Raw genomic sequence first — 26,970 nt, 5'->3', positions numbered from 1 at the left:
CAAAGTGAATTTGACGGTCCTTTTATATTTGTTTATTGCTCAGCTTTTGGCTTCAGGTGGTGCTGAAAACTGAACCCGGGGACTTGGAGCCTCAGATGTGAAAGTCTTTTTTTTTTTTGGATAACCACTAAGCTATCTCCATCACCCTAAATTTGGAGGTTTTACATTCTCAGGCACCAGGCAGATCACCTGGAAGGATGGGAACCCTGGCAGGCTAGCATTCAACTGCCCGCAGACCTTGACAGTGTCTCCAGGCTGCTGAAGGTGGAGCCAGCACCTCCAGTTCAGGTTCAAGTTCCCGCACAAGCCCCTTTAACTAAGAGACCCAGCACTTTCTTCCATGTACGGCTGCTTTGTTCTCCTGACAAGGAAGAATCCCACTTGGCACATATGCCAGTGATTTTTCCCTTTCTCTTCTCTCTCCATCTCTCGTTAGCAAATACGTAGGCTTGCATACACTTATTATTTATTTTATACCAGAGCACTGCTTAGTTCTGGTTTATGCTGGTGTTGGGGATTAAAACTGGGATGTTGAGCCCCAGAGATAACCCTTGAGAAAAAAGAAAAAGAGCTTATTCCAATTTAATTAACCTGAGTAATAATGAGCAATTAATGACTTATTTATGAAGCTAAACAAGTTCCCAAAGGAGGGTAACTCAACATCTGAGGTAACATTCCTTATTGGAAAACTTTAACCTCTCTGTGGGTGTTGGGTTGTGTCCCGGGAGAGACAAGAGACCAGGAACTCGTGGCAGAGTGGGAACGCAAATCCTTATTCACGAGGACGCCCCAGAGTTGGGTGAGAGCACAGCAGGTTTATGCCATGTGGAGCTAGCAAAATGGCCACCTCCCACTATGCACACCAGCCCTTCTCCAGGTCTTCCTTCCTTAAAAGGTTCTTCCTTTTTTTTTTCTTAAGACTTTCCTCCTTTCTTTCTCTCTCTCTCTCCCTCTCTCTCTTCCCAAGAATACTGCTCAGCTCTGGTTTATAGTGGTGCTGGGGACTTTGGAGCATTAGGCATGAAAGTCTTTTTGTATAACTGTCATGCTGTTCCCTCACTCCCTTAAAAGTTCCTGACCTATTCCCAAACTCTGACACCATCTTCCCAGACAATTCTTTTAGCCCACCTGTATATTATCTGTAGGGCTCAGGAAAGAATTAGAAAAGTCATGGGCCCCTCAGAATATACCTAAAGTAGACCTACAAAAAAAAAAAAACTGGGATGTTGGAGCCTCAGTTGTCAAAGTCTTTTGCTGGGCAGGGGTAGATAGCATAATGGTTATGCAAAGAGACTCTCATGCCTGAGGCTCCAAAGTCCCAGGTTCAATCCCCTGCCACCACAAGCCAGAGCTGAGCAGTGCTCTGGTTAAAAAAAAGAAAAAGAGGGAGTCGGCGGTAGCACAGCGAGTTAAGCGCATGTGGCACGAAGCTCAAGGACCAGCACAAGGGTCCCGGTTCGAGGGCCCGGCTCCCCACCTGCAGGGGAGTCATTTCACAGGCGGTGAAGCAAATCTGCAGGTGTCTGTCTTTCTCTCCCCCTCTCTGTCTTCCCCTCCTCTCTCCATTTCTCTCTGTCTTAACAATGATGACATCAATAACAACAACAATAATAACTACTACAACAAGGGCAACAAAAAGGAAAATAAAAAAATATATTTAAAAAACTAAAAAAAAAAGAAAAAGAAAAAAAAAGCTAAAATAGAATAAAATCTTTTGCCGTGGCCCTCGACATTTTGTAGTAATTATAATTATTGTGGGGCTGGATGGTGGCACACCTGGTTGAACACACGTCATAATGTGCAAGGACTCAGGTTCAGGCCCCCAGTACCCACCTGCAGATGAGGGTTTTGTGAGTGGTGAAGCAGTGTTGTAGGTGTTCCTGTCTCTCTCCTCCTCTATCACCCCTACTCTCTCAATTTCTGGCTGTCTCCATCCCATAAATAATTGCTATCATCATCATCAGAACACTGCTCACCTCTGGTTTATGGTGGTGCAGGGAATTTAATCTGAAATTTTGGAGTCACAGGCATGAAAGTTTCATTGCAGAGACATTAGCTATCTTCCCTGCCTCTAAGATTTGCTTATTTATTTATTTTCTTATTATTTTCTTTTTTTAACAGAGCACTGCTCAGCTCTGGTTTATGGTGGTGCAGGGGATTAAACCTGGGACTTCAGAACCTCAGGCATTAGAGGCTCTTTGAATAACCATTATTCTTTTGTTTACGGGGAGGCAGTGGTGCATCTGGTAGAGTATACATGCTACAATGCTTAAGGACCCAGGTTCAAGCACCCTGCTTCCCAACTGCAGGGGAGAAGCTTTGAATGGTGATTCAGGTCTTCAGTATCTCTCTTCTTCTCCCCCTTTCTTTCCTTCCTATCTTGATTTCTGTCTCTATCCCATAAATTAATTTTTTTATAATTTATAGGACCAGGTGGTGGCACACTTGGTAAACATACCAAAATCTGTAAGGACCCAGGTTCAAGCCCCTGGTCCCCACTTGGAGGGGAAAAACTTCACGGGTGGTAAAGCAATGCTACAGGTGTCACTGTTCTTTTTTTCTTTTTATATTTATTTTCCCTTTTGTTGCCCTTGTTTTTTTATTGTTGTAGTTATTGTTGTTGCTATTGATGTCATTGTTGTTAGGATAGAGAGAAATGGAGAGAGGAGAGGGAAGACAGAGAGGGGAAGAGAAAGATAGACACCTGCAGACCTGCTTCACCGAAGTGACCCCCTTGCAGGTGGGGAGCTGGGGACCGGAACTGGTATCCTTATGCCAGCCCTTGTGCTTGGCGCCATGTGCTTAAACCGCTGCGCTACTGCCCAGTCTCTTTGCATAACCATTATGCTATCTCCCCACCCGTCACTTTTTTTTCCTGTCTTCCTTTCCCCCTCTCTATTTCTATCTCTAGCTCATAAAATAAAGTACTAACAAACAAACAAACAAACAAAAAGAATTACGTAACACAAGAGAATGAACCAGATCATCACACTGGCAAATACTGAACACATTGCTGGGGATTTTTCTCAGAACCTGATGTTTACAAGTCAGCTGAACTACCTACTGCAGCACCACCTCCTGGGTCCCATCCAGGCTTTTAATGGACATCAGGCTTAGTTTCAAATCTTTTGCTGTGAGACCCTGTGATCACAAGCTCTCTTGGGCATCTCACCTGATGCACTAGTTCAAGTTTCTTCTTGGCTAAGGCCCAGCACCTGGGGATGGATGGACTGAGGACAGGGACTTGGGGCAGGCCTGCTCTTCCCTGCTGGGCATTTCTCCCCAGTCTCCTTTGCCTTCTCACACAGCAAACTTCACTTCTGCTTATAAATGGGTGGAGGCTTTTCCCCACAGGAGGCAATTCTCTGTGAAACCAGCTCGATGTCCTGAAATTTAACTCAATCCTGACATTACCTTCCTGGCCAGAGTGTAATATCCTACAGCTAAATATTAAAATAATGTATCTTTTCTTCATTAAATAAAATAGAAATACTTTAGAAAAGAGCAAGGGAAATCTCAGATTGGAGGTGTTTCTGTGCTGTGCTACATCTAAAAAAGCTGCCTTGAGAAGTGAAACCCTAGTGACCAAAAAAAAAAAAAAAAGCTGTGTTATACTAACAGACTAGCAAACAATAAAAATTAACAAAGGAAAATCCTCATTTTGCAAACTCCAGGAGAGGAGGTCCAGGGTGGCTCAGAGAAAGAAGGCAGAGGACCAAGTCTACTGCGTAGGCTGCTGCTGTAACGACCGAGGTGTGTCCCACGCAGACTTGAATCAGTGCACAGTGCGCACTGTCAATACAAGATGCTGTGCTGGTGTAGGAGCCCATGATATCAGGGCCTCGAACACTGACTTCAGAGTCCAGTTTGCAAACTGCTGGGCCAAGTGGTGGTGCATTTGTTTGAGTGTATATTACAGTGCACAGAGACCCAGGTTCAAGCCGCCAGGGGGAAAGCTTTGCAAGAGTTGCTGCAGGTCTCTGTCTCTTTCCCTCTCGATCTCCTATTCCCCTCTCAATTTCTGTCTCTAGCCAATAAATAAAGATAAGAAACATTAAAAAAGAGAGAGAGAGAGAGAGAAAAACTGTCATGCATGTCCCTCATCTTGTCATTCAGCACTGCTTAGCTCTGGCTGAAGTTGGTATGAGGCATTGAACCTGGGACTTTGAGGCCCTAGGCATGAAAGCCTTTTTTCCTTTTTTTTTTTTTTCTCTCTTTTTTAAGATTTGTTCATTTACTAATGGGGGAGTGGGAGGGAAGAATTAGAACTAACTCGGACACAGGTGATGCTGGGGACTGAAGTCATGATTGAGATCCAGTGTCTTATCCAATGTGCCACCTCTTGCGCTATCCATTTTGTCATTTTTTTAAAAAAAATTTGTTAACAAAATACTTGTTGATTCTGTCTCAGGCTCTGGGGATAAGACTGGGACCAGGACAAACCTTGTCCTGTCTCCATTCTCATGGAAGCAAGTAGATGCTGATGTCACAGATGGTCAGGCCGAGATGGGGTATCCTTAGAGCCGGGAAAACCCAGAACAGTCACCTGCCTGACCCAGCCTGGGGGATCAAGGAGGGCTTCCTGGAGGAGACATCTCAGATAAAACCTGAAAGACTCCTGGAATTCATTTGAGGAGTAAATGGGGTGGGTGGGTGGGGGGAAGGTTGGTGTGCTCCAATGAAGGGAGAGAAGCATGCACAGATGTGTAAAGCTGAGAAGGAGTCTGGAATGATCTGCACCAGCATGACTCACTTAGAGATACACGGAGTGTGGGCCACACATTTTCTCGTGGCCACTTTATAAAAAGAAACAGGTGAAGCTAATTTTAATAATATATTTTATTTAACTTGATATATCCAAAATATTACCGTATTAACATGTGATCAATATAAAAATTATTGAGATATTTTACATTCTCTTCTTTTTGTACGAAGTCTTTGAAACCTTGGTGGTATTTTACACAGAAAGGAGATCTTGATTCTCGAGAGTGACCCAGCTAGGTGGGGCCAAGGGCTGTGCGCGAGCTGCACGGTGAGACCCCCGGTGCTCAGAACATGGGCACTGTTTGGGGAGCTTGTCAGAAACATAGTCTCAGCCTCTCTCCCCAGACCCACGCCACACCACTGACTGGCCGTCCACATCACAAAGAGATCCCAGGGAACTTCTATGCAGATTACTTTAAGAAAAATGGGTCTGGTTCTTCCTCAGACAGTTCTGTGGCTTTTTATTTTATTAATGCCCTCATGAGAAAACACCCAGCTTTTGGCCTTGGTGTTCATGCATTCATGACCAACCTCAGCGCCTGCTAAGTGAGTGCTGGGTTCTGTGGGGGCATGTGGGGGCCCCAGCAGGATTAGAGACAGACCTGACTCTTGCCCTCCTAGAGCTCCCAGGCAATGAATAAAGTACCCCCCCCCATCCCAGTATTGTTCCGATTATGACAGACATGACACGCCTGAGGTGAAGAAGGGACAGTGTCCGAGGAGGCCTGGCCCGAGGGAAGGGGGGCACAGAGGAGTTAACTTGAGTGAGAGGACAGAAAAGGTCAGAAAGCCTCACACAGATGAGCAGACCACTCATTATACAGGGACAGGACTGCCAAGTGACGCCAGCCCGTCTGTGGCCACCAAGAGGGATTGTTTTTCAGGCTTCCCAGAAGCGGCATGGAGAATAGGGTTATATGGCGGTGGCCTGGGGCAGAGGAACTGAAGATCAGGAAAGGGGTCAACTTGCCAGTAGTAGGGGGAGGACTTTGGGCAAAGGATTGTAGGCCACCGTTCCTTTAAAAGTGAACAAACCCCTTTAGTAACACACCTAGATTTATTTGAAAACTGGATGGAGGAGAAGAATGTGGATGGGACAAAACAGTCTTTTCACAGCACCAGGGGAGCTCTGAGAGGAGTGGAGTGGTGCTTTGGTGTTTCTCCTGCTCAAATATAAATTAATAAAATAAATAAATAAATAAATAAATAAATAAAAAATGGGGAGATGGTTAATGGCTATACAAAAAGATTTCCATAGCTGGCCCAATCACGTGCTGGATTCTTAAGCATGAGGTCCCATGTTCGATCCCAGGCACTGCAGTGTGCCAGAGTACTGCTCTGGTTCAGGGCTGATTCTGGCCCCTCAATAAAGAAGTCAATCTTTAAAAGAAAAAAAAAAAGATTTTTCATGCCTGTAGCTTGAAAATCTCAGGCTCAGCCCCTAACATAAGCCAGATCTGAGCTGAGCTCTGGTAAAAGTAAATAAAATGCTTTTTAGGGGGTCAGGCGGTAGCACAGTGGGTTAAATGCACGTGGCGCAAAGCGCGAGGGCCAGCATAAGGATCCCGGTTCAAGCCCCCGGCTCCCCACCTGCAGGGGAGTCGCTTCACAAGCGGTGAAGCAGGTTTGCAGGTGTCTATCTTTCTCTCCCCCTGTCTTCCCCTCCTCTCCCCATTTCTCTCTGTCCTATCCAACAACAAACGGCATCAACAATAACAACAATAATAACCATGAGGCTACAACAACAAGGGCAACAAAAAGGGGAAAAAATGGCCTCCAGGAGTGGTGGATTCATGGTGCAGACACTGAGTGAGTCCCAGCAATAATCCTGGAGGCAAAAAAAAATATGTTTTTTAAGGGGAAGAATGCTTAGCACTGTCAGGCAGGTGGGAGCCCTGGGCTTATTCTCCCCAAACCACGTAACAATAACCCTAAATTGGTCACTGTTGATGGGGGGTGGGGCGGGGGGACAAGCACATGATGGGACCACCGACATTCCTTAGAAATTTTCTTTCTGCTTTTTCATCATGTGTGACATTTTTCTTAGGGCAAACAAATGAATGTTTTTCTTTAGCAACAGTAGGAAAGGTTGAAAAAGATTTTTAGCAGTTGGAGAAGGAGTTTCAGCCCTTCTGAAAACAAGTGAAAGCATCAGAAATGTGAGCATTTGCTTTAAGAAGGAGGTTGGAGGGGGCAAATGACAATGGGCCCAAGAGGAATAAATGCCTGTTCAGATCCTGGCGCTGTCTCTCGTCAGCTCTGGAATCTGAACACGGTGCTCACCACCAGCAGGACACTGGCTGTAGCCGCCTCCCGAGGGCTGTGTGTGGGTGACTGAACTCACACGCGTGAGGGTCTGGAACTGTGCTGGGCAGGAAGAAGGTACCACGTGAGCACTGGCAGTCATCAAAGCACACGCTAGCCAGATTTAAACTGCAGTGTCTCAAAGCATATGCATTCACAGAACCTTTATACCAAAAACCACTGTCCCTAACAGCCCACTAGAATCGGGTAAGACAAGAACTCTACCAACGCTAAGGTATTGTAGTAACCTTTCTTTCCATGCACACAACCCCTTTCTAGAACTTGGCTAGCTGGTCCAGATGTTGACACACTGTTTAATTACACAGGTTGGGTTCCAGTGAAAATTTATGGTAGAAAAAAAAAATCATGGCACGGTTCCAACCTCCAGCTCCCCACCTGCAGGGGAGTCGCTTCACAAGGGGTGAAGCAGGTCTGCAGGGTGTCTGTCTTTCTCTCCCCCTCCGCTCTCCTTCTCTCTGTCCTATCCAGCAATGATGACATCAATAACAACAACAATAACTATAACAATAAAATAACAAGGGCAACAAAAGGAAATATTTTTTTTTTAATCATGGCAGAAAATTCCCTCAGCTAATGTGATTCCCAAAGAAGTATTTCCTCAGAGTCTCCGCTAGTTATAGAGACGAAAACCTCTAACCTCTTCCTGTTGTGGTCTGGTTTTTAAGACAGTAAAAGGATTATCATTCAAAGTCTTTTCCTCTTAGACCCAAACATGTTGTGTGTTTTGTTTTGAGCTCCTCCTCCCACCAACAGTCATTAGTGTTTTCAAAGTACTCAGTGAAAACATGATCATTGCAAAGATCTCATTAAAAGACTCCACCCCTACCCCCAACTTCCAATACTCAGAAATAACCACTGGGTACAATGCATTTTTCCTCTTTGCAGATGAAGACCTCTAGGACTGTTTCAGATAATATGGGTGGAGTGTGGACTGGCTGAATCTCAAGGCTATGGGTGTGGGGGCCGGGGAGCATATCAGACGTGCTCAAGGATGTAGAGGTTCAGTGTGTCTAAATCTCAGGCAGTCTGAGAGTGGCAGAGGTCATGGTCAGGGGCTAGAGGTGATTTGCTATTTGGCCACAGTGAATGTGAGGGGTCCAGGGGTGACATGGGACAGAGGGTGGGGGGGTGTTCCGGGCCTTCAGGCCCCCAGGGAAGTGAGTATAGTATGCATCATCAACACAGAGACAGGAAACAGACCATAACAGAAGGCAGGATGGCCCAGCTAGAGAGAACTCCCTACATTTAAGGGGTTGCTGAACAGAGAAGAACTTGCAAAGAATAAGACCAAAGGAGATAATCAGGCCCAGAAACACAGGTGAGTGTGCTTCTGGAATGCAGGAATGGCCAAGACCACTAACTTGCTATGTCAAGATGGTTGTAGGAACAACACTAAGGAGTGTCCACTGAGCCAGGTTTCTCATTGTCAGAGAAGTTATGAAACAAAGGAAAATGGTGGGGGGTAGATTACATCCAAGCTCTGGTCTGGTTTATGGTGGTGCTAGAGATTGAACCTGAGACTTTGAAGCCTTAGGCATGAGTCTTTTTACAAAACCATTATGCTATCTCCCTAGCCCCCTTCCTTTTTTTTTTTTTTTTTTTTTTTTTTTTAAGATATATTTACTTGGTAGAGGGAGAGGAGACAGAGACCATGCCATCACTTTGGTATGTGCAATACTGGGATTGGCCTTGGGCTCTTGCCCTTGAGATATCAATGCTTTATCCACTGCACTACCTCCTGGGCTGCCAGACCTTGTTTTTGCTTTCTGTTTATTTTTTTCAATTAGAGCACTGCTCAGTTCTGGTTTGTTAGTGCCAGGGAATGAAACGTTGAACCCCAGAGCCTCAGGCCTGGAGTCTTTTGCACTACCACTATGCTACCTTCCCCACCCCTGGCCTTCGTGTTTTTTTTTTTTTTTTTTTTACTATCATTTTCCAGTTAACACCAGCCAGACACCCTGGAGAGATAGTTGACTCTTGGGCTGGAAGAGGGAAAAATATAAGATGATTCTGATTCTCGAAGTGTCAGGAAGTAAGAAGGGGCTTAAGGAAAGAAGTTCCTCTCTGGCCTGAGACCTAGTTTGTGGTGCCATGGTCAAATGCACCAAGAAAGTGGGGCTTCTCAGTAAATGCCAGAACTATTGTGGTGCGTTCCTCTGAGAGATAGTGAAGAAAATGGAAATCAGGCAGAAAGCCAAGTATACCTGCTCTTTCTGGGGCAAAACCGAGATGAAGCAATGAGCTGTGGGGATCTGGTATGTGGTTCCTGCATCAAAGTGGTAGCTGGTGACAACTGGACATACAACACCACTTCTGCCCATACAATAAAATCAACCATCAGAAGACTGAGGGAATCAAAATGCCAGTAGAAGTGCTGCCATTGGAAATATTGCTAGCCTGGAAGAAATAAGTTAACTTATATAACAATGGAAGACAAAAAGGAGAGCGTGAGAAAGGGAGAGAGAAAGAGAGAGAAGAGCACAGGAGTTGAGCTGAAAGATGGTCAACATTGGAACAATCTTGAGTTACAAAATCTATTAAAGGGGGCCGGGTGGTAGCACACTGGGTTAAACACATATGGCACGAAATGCAAGAACCAGCTAAGGATCCTGGTTCAAGCCCCCAGCTCCCCACCTGCAAGGGGATCACTTCATAAGTGGTGAAGCAGGTCTGCAAGTGTCTTGTCTTTCTCTCCCCCCCTGTCTTCACCTCCTCTCTCAACTTCTCTCTGTCCTATCCAATAGCAGTAACAACAAAGGCAACAAAAAATGAGAAAAATGGCCTCTATGAGCAGTGGATTTGTAGTGCAGGCACCAAGCCCCAGTGGTAACCCTGGAGACCAAAACAACAACAAAAAATCTATTACAGGGGCTGGGTGGTGGTGCACCTGGTTGAGTGCAAGTTCCAACACACAAGGACCTAGGTTTGAGCCTCCGGCCCCCACCTGCGGGGGGGGGGGGGAGAGGGAGGGGGAAAACTTTATGAGTGGTGAAGCAGAGATATCTCTCTTCCTATCTCCCCATTCCCTTTGATTTCTGGCTGTCTCTATCCAATAAATAAAGATAATTAAAAATTAATGAATTAATTAATTACAATAGTATTGGGTTATACTCAAAGACTCAAGTAGCTATCCATGCATTCATATTGGTCTAAGTTATTGACTGTTTGAGCAAAACAGATGGAGCGAGGGGACAAATGCTCCTTGGTGCCCCCCCCACCCTTCCAGAAGAATCTCAAAGAGTCAATGCAGAAGAAGTGAGGGAAACGAAATCACCATCGAAGTACCACAGTCACCTGCTACAGGCAGGATCCACTGAAGAATGTGAAAGTGACAGGCTGGAACTTTAAGGTGAAACAGGGCGTCTGCATTATCTCCAAGTATCTTTATTTGTGGAGCTGGGCAGTGCTGTACCCAGCGTGTGACAGTGTTCAAGGATTCGGGCTCAGGTCCCCAGGCCTCACCTGCGAGAGGAATGAAACTTCACAAGCAGTCAAGCAGTGCTGCAATTCTCTATCTCCCCTTTCCTCTCAATTTCTTTTGCAGAGACAAATATAGACAGATATACCAGTCAGTGAGAGAGAGGACCAGATCACCACTTTGGCATGTGATGCTGGAGATCAAACTCAGGACCTCATACCCACAGTCCACAGTCTTACCTACTGTGCCACCTCATATTTATTAAATACTGTGATGGTATTAACACATGGAAATAAGTTGATTTTTTTTTCTCCAGGAATTAGAATCAATTAATTCTCCTCCCTTGGAGTGTGGGTTGGATCTCATGACGTGGTTCTGTCAGAGCAAAGAAGGGAAGGGCTGTGATACTACAGTGCGGACCCTGGCTGGTAGGACAGTGGCTTTGTGAAGGGCCCCTCACTGCCATCATCACCTGAGTGGCAGCACAAGGCACCATCCCAGTCTCCCCAGGGAGGGAAATGTATAACAGTCATACTCAGACTGAGGGACATTCTGCGGGACATCTAACCAGATTCCTCAAAACTGTGCAAGACAAGGGAAAACTGAGACACTGTCACAGACTGGAGGAGACATGGTAAATAAATGTGACATGGTGAGCCTGGATTGGCTCCCAGAACAGGAAAAAGGGCATCAATGCCCAAATGGAGAACTACGGAGTAAGTCTTGAGTAGTTAACAGAACACTAGGCAAGGTATGTGTGGAGGTGGGGGGCAGGAGGTGTTGACAACATAATAGTTATGCAAAGAAAATCTCATGCTGTAATTGGCATATCGTACCAAAATAAAAGACTCTGGGGTGGGTGGGTGGGTGGGGAGAATACAGGTCCATGAAAAATGATGAATGACATAGTGGGGGTTGTATTGTTAAATGGGAATCTGGGGAATGTTATGCATGTACAAACTATTGTATTTACTGTTGAATGTAAAGCATTAATTCCCCAATAAAGAAATAAATTATTTAAAAAAAAAAAAAGAAAATCTCATGCTGGAGGCTCCGAAGTCCCAGGCTCAATCCCCAGCACCACCATAAGCCAGAGCTAAGCAGTGCTCTGATAAATAAATAAATAGGAAAACAAAAACATAATACTAGGTAATCCTAGCTCCTGGTGTATATTCACTAGCCATGGAAGATACTAGCATTAAAGGAAGCTGTGAGTGAGGTTATAGGGAAAAAAAATCTCTATCCTATTACCGCAACATTTTTGTAAATACAAGATACCTAAGTTAAGAATAAAGTTTCGAGTTTGGGAGAAAGCATAAAGGTTCTACAAAAGACTTTCACATCTGAGGCTCCAAGCTCCCAGGTTCAATCCCCAGCATCATCATATGCCAGAGCTGAGCAGTGCTCTGGTCTCTCTCTCTCTCTCTCTGTACCTCTCTTGTTAAAATAAATAAAAGATATTCTTAAAAAAGAGTAAAGTTTAAACATCTTTCCCCCAGTATCCACTGGCTTGGCAGAAAGCACTCACCAGCAGTTTCTACCTTTCCTCCTCCAACTCTTCACGTCACCACATGTGGGCTCCTCTGTGCTAGCAAGTCCTTCACGACTCAGCTCAGGGCCTTCCCCTGGACTCCTGACCCACGCCTCCACCACTGGCCCTGCGCCCCACCTGATGAGGGACTGTCTCCCTGCCTGGGCGTGTGCTTTGTGAGGACAGCGTGGGCACAGTCTCAGTCACAGCTGTCCCTCTCAAGGGAGGAGAAATTCGTGTCTTCTTCAAGACTGGCAACAAGTCTAGGAACGACAGGCAGAGGCTGTCATTCTTCCCAGCCACACACCCCTTCTTCTTCTTCTTCTAGAGATTTGTTTGTTTACTTCTGACAGAGAGAGGGGAAAGAGAGCCAGAGCCATCATTGTGGCACATGGAATGCTGAGGATGGAACTTGGGACCTTATGCTCCTTGTCAGCGGCCTATTCACACCATCTACCAGGCCTTACTTCCCACTTCTGAGTCCACAGCTAGTCAGATCCCACCTTCCTGGTCTTGGTCTCCCTCTCTCTCTCTCACACCACAGCACTGATATGTCCTTCAATGAGGTAGGGACCAGGTTCATATCTGGGCCACGCATGTGGCAGAACTATCTAAATGAACAAAATGTTTTGCAGGTCCAATTCCTAAATTCCTATCTCTAGAGCTGAGGAGGTAGTGTAGTGATCATACAAAAAAACTTTCACACCTGAGGCTCTGAGGTCCCAGATTCAGTCCCCAATACCATCATAAGCCAGAACTGAGCAATGCTCTTGTTACAATAAAAAGTCAAATAAAATACTAGCAGCTCTTAAAAAAAAAAAACACCAAAAAAAAAAAAAAAAAACCTCTTGTATCTCAACACAGTTCTTGGGCCTGACTTGTATCTCCTGCTGTTTGCTCAGCTAGAGCACTGGGATACGTAACATACCCACCCACCCCATTACGCACCTCTCATTCTCGGCTCAGGTAAAAAAGCCTTCCAGTTATAGTCTCTCTCTTCATTCTTCCTTTCCCCTCCCTTTTAAGAAATATTTCATTTGAGAGACAGAGAAAGAGAGAAACAGACAGATGGACAGAAAGACACATGGATCAGAGTACTGCTCAGCTCTGGCTTATGGTGGTGCTGAGGATTGAACCTGGAACCTTGGACCCTCAGGCATGAGAATCTTTTGCAGAACCATTATGCGGTCTCCTCAGCCCTCGTTGTTGACCCTACATTCTCACCCACCCCAACCTCTGCCCACTGTGCCAGCAAAACAGCTCACTTGCATAGTGTGCTGCTCTGTCATGCATGTGATCCACGCTGTAGCCCGGTCTCCAACTGCGGTTTAATTAATATTCACCCTCCCCGCAACTTCCCATCTGAAAATCAGCCCTTAACAGCAAAGCCCTGGAGATGGCTCTCCCTCCAAAAAGAAAGAAAGAAAGAAAGAAAGAAAGAAAGGAAGGAAGGAAGGAAGGAAGGAAGGGAGAAAGAAAGAAAGAAAGATCTCTCATCACTCCAAAAATATTCAAAACTATGCTCCATGTTCACAGCTACACCCTCCAGGAGGTCCTGCTTACAGGCTGGCGGCCTCACAGTAGCCTGAGGAAACTTCCTGAGATGCCAGACCACATCATTCCAACTCAAAATATTCGAAGTGGGCTTGCTGTCTCACTGACAATTCCAAGTCCTTACCAAGGCCATAGTTCTGGGCTCCTTCCCACCCATGTAAAGCATGTAAAGGCAGAGCCTTTACATGTTTTCTTCCCAAAATATCTGCAGGGCTGGGGAGATAGAACAGTGGTTATACAAAAGCCCCTGCCCCCCCCCCCGCATTTATTTATTTATAATGAGGTATAGACACTAAGTCAGCTCTGGCTTATGGTGGTACTTCAGGATTGAACCCAGGACCTTGAGCCTCAGGCATGAGTCTTTTGCATAACCACTATGCTATCTCCCCAGCCTGTAAAGGACTTTGATCCCTGTGGCTCCAGGGTTCTCTGACCACTCTTGTTTCTCCTACACTTGAGCTTCACAATCCTCACAAGATACCGTCTGCCTTCCCCACCAGAACACAAGCTCTAAGAGGACATCGTTTTTGAGAGTCTTGTTTTCTATTATAAAATTAGCACATAAAATTGGGCTTGGAGTTAGAAGCAACAAGTAGGAGAAACACCATGGAGTGAGTTAGGATGTTGGCTCCAATTCAGCTTGATTTTGGTTCCCAATATCAACGTCCAGAAGTAACTCACTTCTGGGCAGGTCTGATCCAGTGCCTTCAACAGATCACCAAGGACCTTTCCATCTCTCTGCTACACCACCCTTCTGGGAAGATGACTTTATCTTTGTGACCCTAAGAGTCTTCACCCTCAATTAAGAGTGGCCAGAGCTTGACAATTACCATCCCTGCCACACTAGATGCTTACTTGTTCTTCACAATGCCTTTCTGATGTGAATTCGGCCAAGTCTCCATTTTGCAATGAATGAATTGGGTCTCAGGGACATTAGGGAGGTGAATTGCACTCATCTGAGGCCCCAGGGGCTGGGATATAGTTCACCCAGCACAAGGTCCTGGCACCACACAGGAGCATGCCATGGCAGTGGGGAAAAATCCAGATGGTAAAATGCTGCTGTTGATACCTCCCCCTTTCCTCTTGGCCTCAGTGCTACCATACATAATATATGACGATTAGCCTGTGGATTAATCATGCTTTTACTCTATTTTCTGTGTGCCTGGTGTTTTGCTAGGATTTCATAACTTTTTATTGTTTTATTTATTTTAAACGTGAGCACTGCTCAGCTCTGGTTTATGGTAGTACTGGGGATTAAACCTAGGACTTTGGAGCGTTCAGCATGACAATCTCTTTTTGCATAACCATGATGCCATCTCCCCAGTCCTGAGAACTTCATTTACTTCTCTGTGCCTTCCACTCCCACACCTGCACAAGGGGATCATTACCACAGATAATGCCTGAGGAGCAAATGAGCGAATACATAAAATGGATCTCAAAAAACCTGGCTCACTTAGTTACAGCTGGCTAACAAATCATCCCCCAAACACGCAAACAATCACCATTTAGTATCTTGGGATTGTGCCATTTGGGTTGAGGCTTGGAGGGTCAGCTGAGTCAGGATGGTTCAGCTCTGTTCTCTGAGGTGTCAGCTAGGGGCTGGGCTGCAACGCCACTCACAGACCTGGCACATCACTGAAAATACCGGGTTGTTGGAAAAAGCCATGAAGCATTTTTGCAAAGAAACCCAACAGTTACATAACTGGAGGCTAGAGAGTGAGAGTAGAAACTGCCAAGCCATCTCTACATTCTACTGATCCCCAAACAAACCCCAGCTCAATCCAGACTAAAGGTGGAGAAGACCCTCTTTTTATTTACCACAACACAGATCTGCTCTGGCTTATGGTGATGGTGCAGGACATTGAACTAGGGACCTCTCAGACTTAGGTGCAAGAGAATTGTGTAATAATTACTCTTTTGGGTCCCGACTCCACTTTCCCCTCTTTGCCTCCCCCTCCCCCCCCGGCTTTCTTCCACCACATTTACCACTGTGCTTGCACCACTTCACCATTCCCAGTGATCTTCTTTCTTTTTTAAAATAGGGCTTCACACACACACACACACACACACACACACACACACACACACACACACACACACACACACGGGAGAAAGAGAAGGGAAAACACCTTCAGCACTACCCCACTGCTCGTGAATGTGGGGACAACGGAGCTTGTGGTTCCTTCCACCTTTTAAAGGAAGAAACAACAAAAAACCTGTGGCCTTCTTTAGTAGCAGTTCTGTCTGCCAACAGCCTTAATACAGACTTCTGCTGGAATCCTCTATTTTCAGTTCCCCACACAACAGTCAGAGGAGCTCTTTCAACATACATGGCCAGGCCTCCCTCTACTGCTCAGTTTTTTTTTTTTTCCTACAACGTCCCACCACGTGTAGGACAAGGACACACATTTCTTACAGTATCTCAAGTCTGGCCTTCCCCTCCGCCATCATCTCCAACTTCACTAGGGTCCAGATCAGATTTCCAGCACTCCCTATTTTCCTTTGCAATTTCACATTTGTGTGAATGATTATCTGGACACCCATCATGCGAGATCATGTGTGACTGTGATCTCTTTGAACTATTCTGTTCTCTTGTGCTCCCAGTCTTGAGCACACAGTAAAGCCAGGGTGAAGTATTTAAATGTCTGAGACCTTAGAAAACGTTAAGGCAACCTCTTCAAGTTCTGTGAAAAAGGGATCAACAGAGTTTCCATAATGTTGGGATCAGAATCTGTGCTATGAAATTATTCACCCACTAATCCATCCACCCAACAACTGAATAGTCACTAAACCACTACTATGTGCTGAAAGTTCTTTTAGGCATTGGAGGTAAAGTGTAAAATAGACAAGAGTCCCTGCCTTGACAAAACTTATGGTCAGCTGGAGGGGGGGGGAGGGAAAGACAGATAATCATAAAGACATGAATTGTACAGTGTTAAATAATAGTATAATCAACACCAAGGAGAAAGTGTAGGAGAGCTAAGTTATGAATGTTAGTAGCACTGTTCTAAAAGAACGGTTGAGAAGAGTCTGAGGAAGGTGACATGTGAGAAAAGACCTAAGAGAGGTGAATGTGAGCTTTGTTTACTTGAGGGGGGTAGAGAGTAGGTATGGAGGACCAGAGGCCAGTGCAGCTGCAGCAGTGAGCAAGGAGAGAGGAGTAGATTATGCCTGAGAGCCAACAGGGCCAGATCACTCAAGGGCTGGCAGACCATAGGCAGGACTTGACGTTTACAAATGTGACCTGAGGCAGATGTTCCCAGCACCTGGCTGCATGTGAGGCCAGTTGGGAGGCTGCTGTGACCGTCCAGGCAGGTGAGGGTGGACAGGACTAGGGAGGCAGGAGTGGGAAGAATTCTCAATACACAAATGAAGGCATTCGCAGATGAACTAGACATGAGTAAAGATAAAGAGGAGTCAAAGCTCTTAGTCTTGAGCAATTACAAGGGTGGAGGAGGCTTTTACTAAGAAAGCAGGAGGAATGGGATTTTGGAGACACATCAAGGGTTTAATTCAGGTAAGATCATTCTTGAGACAACTCTCCACATCAAAAGGCAGTATCCTGTAATGCAATGTGGACAGGTTCGGGGGAGGTTCTGAACTGAAAACGGAAATTGGGGATATTCATGCCCATGTTTATCTTCAGTTTCTTACAGGGTCTGTAAGATTTGCCTACTGCTGGTGTCCGGAGGCTCATTTGTTAAAGTCTGCGGCTCACATGGACTCAAATCCTGAGCCCTCTGCTCCCTAGCTTCCTCTTTCTAGAAAGCTTGACGCCCTGTTCCCTTATCTTCCTTATTTGAAAAAGAGAGATTATAAGGAGCAGTACCTGCCTCCAAGGAATGTTCACTCTGGAGGGGGGGAAATAAAAAGAACCAAATCAAGTATCTACAATGTGCCAGGCACTGTTCTACATGCTGGTGAGATTGCTTTCCTGCTCCTCCCACACTGACAGCCACACAGCTAGCTCATCGGCTCTTTCAGTCCATCCCGTCCACCCACACCCTTTTCTCCCCTTACAACCCAGACCCTTGTCCTGATCCAGAGCTGCCACCCTGGGCTCCCGGACTCGGTCAACCTATCCCGGATGGCAGCAAATTCGGCCATGCCCCTGCCCTTCCAGAGATCCTCCCGGGCTGGCTCCTCGCTCCCCTCAGGACAAGGCCCAAGCCCCCTACCTGGCCAGCAATGCTGTCTACAATCTAATGCACACACAACTCACGGGCTAATCCAAACACAACTTTCGCTAAGATCGCCACCAACACCACAGCAGCTGCAGTTCACACACCCCGTGTTTTCTCATCGCTGCTCCCCCCGACCCACCTCCGTCAGCGAACACGCGCGGGCGTGTCCCCCCTACCACTCGAGCCCCCTTTGCTGGGCCAGAAACCGCGCTGGGACGCCCAGGGTGCCGGCGCCAGAACCACCCCGCTCGCTACCTAACCAGCAGGACCTGCTCCTACAGCCCAGCCACCATCTTCCGCAGGCCTTAGATAACTCTGCGCCTGCGCAGCGCCCGCCCCCAACCACCAATCACAGCCTCTCCCCAGTCCACCCCCCCCCCAGGTCCCGCCCACCTAACCACTGAGAGGCTATCCCGCGCCCGCCCCTGAAGGCACGAGCGAAAAGGATTCTGGTCTTGGTAGTTCCTCAAGGAAAGGCAGCTAACTGCGTATTAACAAGAACTCCATTTCCCAGAAAGCACAGCACGAGTGGTGGGAGAAGGTACCCTTGGAACCAGGTGCCTCTAGTTTGGCCCGCTGGAGACAAGTTTCTAAATTGCCACGGAAACAGGTTCACTTACCTGGAACCTGGGAATCTTTTTTTGCCTGAGAACCTCACAACGCTTTGCTCAGCAATGGCTCCGGACGGTGAGTGCAGACGTGCTGGGGGGTAAAGTCTGTACCATCACCTGTCACATGCACTCAGCACCCACTCTGGTCGCCTGCTTAGCATGAGGAGCTGCTGCTGCGCACTCAGGGAGCCCTTGCTTATTAGGGCAGAACCTGATGCTCCCCGGAGGGCCAGAAGCCAGGGCCTTCCCCCCTTTAGGATCTGTTTACCCCAGAGGCGGCCAATGTGGGCTAGGATTCTACCCAGGACTTCTGACTAGGATTCCATAGCCCCAGACCTCTTGCAATCCCACTCATGCTCTAAAAGACGTGACTTTCCCCAGGGACACACCCACGTGACAAAGCTCTTGCAGCACTCCCGATCCAACACTGTTCCCCATCGTGCCTCTGAGGGCTGGGTGAGGGGAGGCGAGGCCTTGCAAACGCTCAGGCAGGCATGTGAGAAAGCTCTTTACTGGGGGGTACAGCGAGGAGGAGCAAGGCCATCTCCCCCTACCTGCCCCCGCCCCCTCCTAGGGCCCTGGGGTGAGAGGGGTCTCCCCACCACTGGACCACCACTGTCTTTGGTACAATAAATAGAAAACAAGGGGAGAGAGGAGGCCAAGATCCAGTCCTTAGTGGTGAGGATACGTCTAAACCCCTCTCCTTGACCCCCTGCCCCAGGCCCCAATCAGTGCAGGCCTCACCCACCCCAGCTGGGTAGCAGCAATTCCAGTCAAGGGGAGAGATGAGGATGGGAGCCCAGGGCCCCCAAATGGGGGGGGGGGAAAGGGGGTATGGCTTCAGGAGGGGCCCCAGAAAGAGGGCAGGGTCATGAGCTGGCTGCCGTGCTCTGGGGTACACCACGGAGGCCCAAACGAGGCCCTAGAGTGGCAGGGTCATCAGGGTGCGGGAGGGGTGGACGACCTCCTGTCATCCGAGTCCGGAGGGCTGAGGCAGCCGGGTGCTGGGGGGCAGGTGCTAGGTGAGGTGGGGAGCAGTCCGGAGGGCCGCCCACCATGCTCACATCCATCAGCTCTGGGGGTGGCGGTGAGGTGGGTGATGGGGGCCGGCCAAGGCATCGGGGTTGGAGGGATAACTGGGCCCCAGCCCCTGGCAGTGATGTGGCAGAGGCAGAAGCCTGATGTGTCTTGTGGGGCACATCACCCCCTGCCCAAGGGCGCAGTGGCTGGGAAGGTAAGACCTAAAGGAGCAAAGGAATAGTTGTTGAGACCCGAGTCCCGAAGCCCCAGATACCCACCACCCACATGCAAACCGCCCAAAGCCCCATACCTGGGGGCTGTTCATCTCACAGTCAGTGATGGGGGGTCCAGGGCCCCCACAGAATCTGTTGCTGTAGCGGTAGGCCCGGTTGTCATTGGAGGAGCCACTGGATCCTCCTGTAAGTGCCAGGGGAGGAGAGAAGAGGCACTAGGTGAGGAGAGGTAGTGCCCAAGTCAGCTTCATGGCCACCATTTGTGGACTCTGGGGAAGGTGGGGCCCAATCTCAGATCTGGTGTCAGATGCACTTTAGAGGTCTAAGGCCAAGCTTGGTTTCAGGGATCAGGTCAGAGTAAGAGCTCTCCTGCTCTACCCATCTTGGAGTTCAGGAGCATACAGTTCCAAAGCTGTAGGTGAAGACCTAATGGCAGGGTCCCCCAGGTCAGGCCTAAGTTGCCCCACCCCTGCTCTGCACTGGGCACCCACCAGAGCTGGAGATGGAGCTGGCGGTGCTGGAGGAGGGGCAGGTGTCAAGGGGTGCGGGCGAGGTGGAGGCACTGCTGCCTGCCGGGCCCGTGTTGGTGGCCTCATCAGCCGTGCGGCGGAAGAAGCCGTGCTGCAGAGCCCCCAGTGGGCTGATGCGGGCGGCCGGCTCATACTCCAGCATGCGCAGCACCAGGTCCTGGAAGCGGAGGTAGTCGGCGGGGCTGTGGCCCGGCTCCCCCGCCCGCCGGCCCCCGGGCCCGCCCGTCTGCACGCCCAGCACCTCCTGCAGCCGCCGTGTCCCGGGGCCCTGGTAATCCTGGCAGGGAGGGGGTGGGAGGGGGGGCAAGAGAGTGGCCGTCAGTGGGCAGGAGGGGCAGGGAGACACACACGGGGAAACAGAGGCACAAGAGAGAAGAGGGAAGAAAGAAGCTAAGAAGATTGTGGGGAGGGGAGGAATGGGGTAGGCAGGGGAAGGTGAAAACAGACAAGGGGAGAGGGAAGGAAGGGAAGAACGCGAGGGAGGGGAAGCAGGGAGAGAGGGAGCCCCAAGTGTGGGAGAGTGAAGGAGCCACCAGGGAAGGAGGAGCGGCATGGGGCAGGGGCCGCACCTTCCTGAGTTCCTTTGTCCTTCGTAGGGTCCAGCCACCCCCAGGCAGCCGCTCAAAGTACTTGCGAGCCTTGGGTGCCTGGTCCAGCATGGGGGCTGGTGGGATGCCCAGCACCTCCACAATCCGGTTCATCTGGTCCACCTGCGAGCAGGCGGGCAATCAGGGTCAGCAGGCCAGGCAGGCCTTCACCCCCTCCAGCGCACCCCCTCCTCAGAAGCACACCTCATTGGAGCCACTGAAGAGGGGCTCTCCGGTGTGCATCTCCACAAGGATGCAGCCCAGGGACCACATGTCGATGGCCAGGTCATAGGGTGTGCCCAGGAGCACCTCGGGCGAACGGTAGAAGCGGCTCTGGATGTACTGGTAGATCTAGCAGAATGAGGAGAAAGGACAACAGTCAGAGGTCCCAGCTCCTCAGCTGAAGCCATGGATACTGAAAAGCTAGGAGGACCTGTGAATACAACTTCCTGCTTCCAAAACCGGGCAAGGGGCTCCAAATCCCAAGGTCACTGCTTTGAACTTTCCAAGAGTCGCTAGCACTATGACTTACTCATGAGCTTCGGGGGGTTTCATCCGGTCTGACCCTGACATCCACCCTCAGGTCACAGGCTAGGGGCTGGCAGTCTCCAGTAAGCCCAGCCATTCCCACCCTCCCAATCCAGATGGTTCTCAGGCTACATCTGTTGTCATGTGAAGTGTCAGCTCACAGGATAAGGAACTGAGGTGCCCCCTCCACACATACAACCCCTCCATCTCCAGCTCAATTTAGCAGGGGTCCCCCTCCCTCCAGCTCAGTCAACCCAACTTCAGCCTGCCCACATCTGGCAGCTGGAAACTGGCCCTGCTCCCTCAGGCTTCACTCCTTCCTGCCCCAAACCCTCTTCTTTACTGGCTGGCCCCAGCCTCAGCCTCTACACCGGCCGAAGCCCCCTTGGACAGCACCATCCTTCATTTTAATCTGGCCCACCCCGCCCCTCGGAGCTCGCCACTGGTTGGCCCGTGGTGGCCACACCCACACAGCTAGCCCCGCCCCCGGGGCTGGGCCGCACCCGCTGGCCAAGTTGGCACGAGCTGCCGAAGTCCACGATCTTGATGGCACTGCGCTTGGGGTTACAGAGCAGGATGTTCTCCGGCTTGAGGTCGCAGTGAATGATGCTGAGCTCGGGCGTGGCCAGGAAGAGCAGCGCCGTGCAGAGCTGCTGTGCTAGCTTCCGCGTCAGGTTCAGTGAGACGCCACGGAAATGCGTGTTGCGCAGGAGGTCGTACAGGTTGTAGGAGAGCAGCTCGAACACCAGGCACAGGTGGTTCCGGAACATGAAGTGCCGCTTCAGGTGCACTGCAGGGAAAGGTACAGAAATAGCTCACAGAACGCCAGTGGGAGCCCCGAGTAAGCGAGCGCTAGTAGTGAGGGTGGCGGGAAGGAAACTGCTTCTCCAACAGTGACCAAACTGTGGCGGGCTGGAGGTGGCTGGCGCTTGTCAGAATGCTGTTTTATACAGTACAGAGATGGATTCCACAGGAGCCAGTTCTCTTTCCAAGTCTTCTTCAAACTTAAAAGAATTGCACTCTTCAACTTTTTTTTTCTTTTCCACCAGTTATTACTGATGCTTAGTGCCCACACTATGTACTTCATCCCTGCAAGTGGGGGCATGAGTCTTGAACTAGGATCTTCAAGTGTGGTAGTTGTGTGCCCTATCAGATGCACCACCATCCTGTCCCTAGATCTACTTATTCTTTCTAAGAATAATATAGCAAAGAGGACAGAGTCTAGCAAGGATTTTTTGAGTAAAGGTCCTGCATTCCACTGGCTAGTCAAATTATAGCTCTACAGAGCACAAACTCCTTGATCTTTTGACAGGGATGGTAGCACCTGACAGGGCTCCTCAGTCTTCTGCTTCCTCCTCTATGTGGCTGTGGTGAGGTAAAAAAAAAAAGTTGATTTGTGCAAAATGTTTACAACATAGCCTGATGCTTATGGAGCACTCCCTGGACTGTCCAGCCCTACTGTGTAAACGGGAAAAATATAATGTAGAATCGCTGCTATCAGAGGAGCCCAGAGGAAACCCTACCCCAGACTCAGGGTGATCCAGCCCCAGCAGCCCCAGCATCCCAGGTCTCACCTATGTAGTACTTCATTTCTGTGTCATGCTGGTTCATCAGTTCCAGCAGCCGCAGCTCAATCTGGGCCTGGTTCAGAAAGGCCTTTTTGTTCTTGATGATCTTAATGGCTACCAGCTCCTGAGTCTGATGATCATAGGCTTTCACCACCTGCCAGGCAGGACACACCAGGTGAGGGAAGGGAAGTGGGGTGTGGGACAGAGAACCCCTTTCTCCTTCCAGGGAGGCATAGTACCCAATGTCACTATCAAGAATATTGATCCAAAACTGAATACTGACTATCTGACTAGCCAACAGCCTTCAACAACTGTTGAACCCAGCTGCCGACTGGTATAAACACTGGACATGAAATCACACAATCTACCTGACATGGAGTCTGTTCGTTTACACTGTAGGACAGAACAGTAAATGGAGGCGCAGAGACACCAAGAGACTGGGCTGGGAAGAGTGGCCCAGCACAGAATTCGTAGCCACTGACTCCCTGGCTGTGTGGGTCGCTGTCAGTGGGTGCCCGTGTCCCCCAATCCCTGGATCAGGGCAGGGGGTTAGGGCACACCGCACCTGACCAAAGGAGCCTTTGCCAATGAGTGAGTCAATCTCATAGCGCTCCAGCCAGCGCTCGCCACTGCGCACAATGTAGTCATGGTTGTCGTCGTCATAACCATGGTTCAGGACCTTCTTTTCCTTCTTGGTGCTCGAGTCCTGAGGTGGCGCCTGCTGGGCTCGCCGCTTCTTCTTCGCATAGTATACCTGCCCAGCCGGCCAGCCAGGAGACGGGGGACTGGTGAGTGACCTATGCCAGCAGCCACAATCCCACAGCACCCAGTTTGGGCTTCCCACCCCCTGCCCACCTCATTGATGTGCTTGTAGGTCTTGATGAGGTCCACGGAGAGCTTGCGCAGTGGGGCTGAGGTGGCATCCCGGAAGGCCAAGGGCAGCCTCCGCGGCAGTAGCCGCACATCAGGTAATACCTGTGGGGTGAGGTGAGGAGTGGGCACTGAGGTTAGCCTTTAATTCCAATTTTAAGGGGGAGAATTATATGGGTGGCTGGTTTGTGGATACCATCTACCTATTTATTTGGTCCTGACTTCCCTAGTAGAACAGGAAGTCCCCAAGGGCTGAAAGACTTTGTCTTTGTCTTGTTCTGGCTGAATATTCAGTGTCAGGAGCAGGGCCTGGCACATAATGGCTGTTCCTTAGAGACTAGCTGAGTGAATGAGTGAGTGAACTATTTGCCAGGGACCTTTCACCCTATACCTTTATACCTTTCTAAAACTCAGTGGGAGAAATCATATAGATTTTTGTCCCCCAGTCCTTCTGCTTGAGACCATCCATTTGGGGTACCTCATTTTGCTCTACCCTTGTTCCTTGTGGCATTCTCAATCTATTGATTATAGGTCCAGACTTTTCACTCCCAAGATCTTGTATCTGGAAATGGCCCTCCCAGCACCTCCAGCTTCAGTGTTACACTTCAGAGCCTTGACAGCCTCAGTACCCCGGACTCTGCTGGCTAACTCTTATTCCTGTTCATCTTTCACTTCCTCTAGATCTTTCCTTTGGAAGCTTCTCTTAGTAAACATTTACTAAATGTGTACAATGTGCCAGGTACTAGTCTCAGTATTTAGTTTGAACTGTATTAGCTTGCTTAATTCTAATAACCCCCTGAAGTCGGTCATTACTGGCTCTATTTTGCAGAATAATACAGAACTGGAACATTAAACCTAAGTAATTTTTTAACCCAGGCTCTCCATACCCCGAGTTTTCCACTTGCCACTTCCACAGGGGCTCTTCATGCTCCCCAAGAGTGTCTTGGGCACTCCTTTGGCCCCAAAACCCTCCTGTCCCCAGCCTCCCCCTACTCCAGGCATGTGAAGAGTCAGCCTAGCGCATACCTGCGTGTGCTCCTGGGGCCCTGGGAAGCCAGAGAAGGGACCATGGCCCGGTGGGACGGCCATGGTGGGCTCAGAGGGCCGCAAGGGAGCGAGGCCTGGAGCGGGAGCCCGGCCGGGGGGCGCCTTCTCGCATCCTGCACCTCGGCTGCCACCGCCGCTGAGACCTGGGAGCAGGCAGGAGCCAGGGAACAAGGTGAAGCAAGGGGATGTGTGGGACAGGGACAGGCAGGAGAGAAAGAGAGACAGACAGACAGACACACCAGGGACAAGGCAAAGAGGGAGGGAGGAAGGAGAGAAAAGATGTGGCGAAGCAACAGGTGGCAGTGAAAAAGGGGACAGGTGGGGGGGCACAACAGAGTCCCTCAACCAACAATTACCAAATATACAAAGTGGGCAGCACAAAATAAAGAGGAACATGTGAAATGGAATGAGTGGGAGCCAGGCAGGTATAGAGGACATGACAAGAAAGGACAAAAAGACACCAGTAATTAGAGGTATGAAGAAGAGGGGAAGAAAAAAAAAAAGAAAGAAAGAAACCACAGACAGTATATGGAGCAGGTCTACCTTCCCATTTCTGCTCTACTCTGAGCCCTCCCCAGGGTCCCTTCACAACGTTCTCTGGATATCAAGCTGTCAAAGCTCTCCACTCTAACATCTACCCTTCCCTGTTGATCTCCAGCCCCTCCCAATCCAGAGAACTGTAGGGTCCTCCAGGGCCGCTTCCAAATCCTAGCAGCGTCTTGTGTAGGTCCCCAAAGCCACACCAAGGTTACCTGGAAACCTCTATCCACCTAAGGGTCTGTGCAGCGCACTCTTCCTCGGCCCGCTCCCCGCACCGCAGGGCCACACACCTCGCTCTCGCTCGCTCGGGGGGCCCCATCCCCACCAGGGCCTGCCGTCTGCACGGGACCTTTTTCCTTCAGTTTACGTCCGTGGTCCTTTCTCTCGCCTCCACTGTGATCGTGCCTCCCTGACCTCTCTTCCTACCACCACCCCTTTCTCCCGCCGCTCTGCACGTCTGCATGTCAGTCACTCCACAACTCTGCCCGTTCCTAGAAAGCCCCCGCGGCCGAGCTCCCCACCAGCTTCCAGCCCGGCCGACCCTCGCTCACCGACTCCCCAGCTCAGGTCTCCCCCCCACACCGCCTGTTCCGGCCACCCGCTCCGGGACCCTCTGTGCAGCCCCCACCCCTACCCTGAGGGCTGGCGCGGGGCCCGCGGGGGGCCGGGGCGCGGTGGGGGCCCCAGTGAGGTGGGCGAGCGGCCAGCATGGCGGCAGCGAGGAGACGGCCGGCCGGCCCCGCAGCGGGCAGGGCAAGCGGGACAGGCGGCCCGGCCGGGGGCGGGGAGAAGAGGGACGAGGGTCAGCCCGGGCCACGCGGGGGGGAAGGGGGACAGCAGGTGGACGGGGGAGGGGCAGGTTAACTCTCGCCCCGCCGGCCCCGCCCCGCGCGGCCTCCCGCCCCCGGGGACCCCGGCGTCCCGCCCCCCGCCCTGGAGGCCCGCCCTAGTCCGAGGAATCCTCGCGGGCGGGGCCCGGCAGAGGTTGGCAGTCCGCACCTGCCATGGCAACAACCGCGCCATTGGCCGCTGCTGCCGAAAGCTCAGCCAATCAGAGCCCGGGGCAGCTGTTGCTAGGCGACGACGATGCGGCCGGCAGAGCCGAGCCTAAACAAAGGGCGGGAGCGAGGGGCCCCCGCTACCCCCTCCCGCGATCGCTCCCCCGGGCCTGTCCCCTTCCAGGAACCCAACTTATCAACAACTGGGCACTGATTGCACCTGCCTGCCGCCCCCTTTTCCTGACCCCCCGGCCTCGTGCTAAATCTTGCTGCGACGCGCGCAGGGCGGGTCCCGAACTGCCCCCCACCCCACGAATGCACACTGTCCCGCCCGCAGCCGCGTTGTTACCTGAGGGCGCAGGCAAGGGGATTCAAACTGCTCGGGAAGCCCGAGCTCAGACCTGCCCACTGGCCAAAGGTATCCGACGGACGCGGCGAGCCAGGGCCCGATTACCCAGTAATGCAACCAGCAAAATGGCGACCACAACAAACCGGCCCCCCCTCCCCGGGCCCCGCCCCTACCCCACCCCCACGTGACCAAGCCGACAATCTGCGCCTGCGCTCCCCTGCGCACATGCGCATTGTGTCACCAGCCCCGCCCAGGCGCCAGCGGAGGAGCATGCGCAGTATGCGACCCCGAGCTCGCTTCGGTGGACTGACAG

General features: G+C 50.2%; 2 protein-coding genes and 1 pseudogene across 6 annotated transcripts in view; 1 reads left to right on the top strand and 2 right to left on the bottom strand.

The window, feature by feature from the left end:
• Positions 1–26,970, bottom strand: part of FBL (fibrillarin) — a 109,708-nt gene that overhangs the window by 72,561 nt on the left and 10,177 nt on the right. The window lies entirely within an intron of this gene.
• Positions 9,181–9,458, top strand: LOC107523602 (large ribosomal subunit protein eL43-like; annotated as a pseudogene).
• DYRK1B (dual specificity tyrosine phosphorylation regulated kinase 1B) lies at positions 18,883–26,814 on the bottom strand. 5 transcript variants are annotated; one of them, XM_060185933.1, is made up of 12 exons: positions 25,945–26,121; positions 24,750–24,913; positions 23,709–23,828; positions 23,419–23,607; positions 22,860–23,007; positions 21,789–22,075; positions 20,962–21,108; positions 20,740–20,880; positions 20,412–20,447; positions 20,132–20,327; positions 19,718–19,824; positions 18,883–19,628 (listed from the first exon to the last, which is right to left on the bottom strand). In XM_060185933.1, exons 1-12 carry the CDS (start codon positions 26,018–26,020, stop codon positions 19,257–19,259), a joined length of 1,983 nt encoding a protein of 660 aa, XP_060041916.1. In that variant the 5' UTR covers positions 26,021–26,121; the 3' UTR covers positions 18,883–19,256. The 5 variants fall into 5 exon arrangements, with proteins under 5 accessions (XP_060041916.1, XP_007538936.1, XP_060041918.1 ...); XM_007538874.3 differs by lacking the exon at positions 25,945–26,121 and adding an exon at positions 26,658–26,814 and having other exon boundaries at positions 20,132–20,447; XM_060185935.1 differs by lacking the exon at positions 20,412–20,447 and having other exon boundaries at positions 25,945–26,107.

Source organism: Erinaceus europaeus, chromosome 2 (assembly GCF_950295315.1).
Source record: "Erinaceus europaeus chromosome 2, mEriEur2.1, whole genome shotgun sequence".
NCBI classification, from domain to species: domain Eukaryota; kingdom Metazoa; phylum Chordata; class Mammalia; order Eulipotyphla; family Erinaceidae; genus Erinaceus; species Erinaceus europaeus.
Note: the sequence above shows the minus strand (reverse complement) of the source record. Positions and strands in the feature narration are given on the sequence as shown.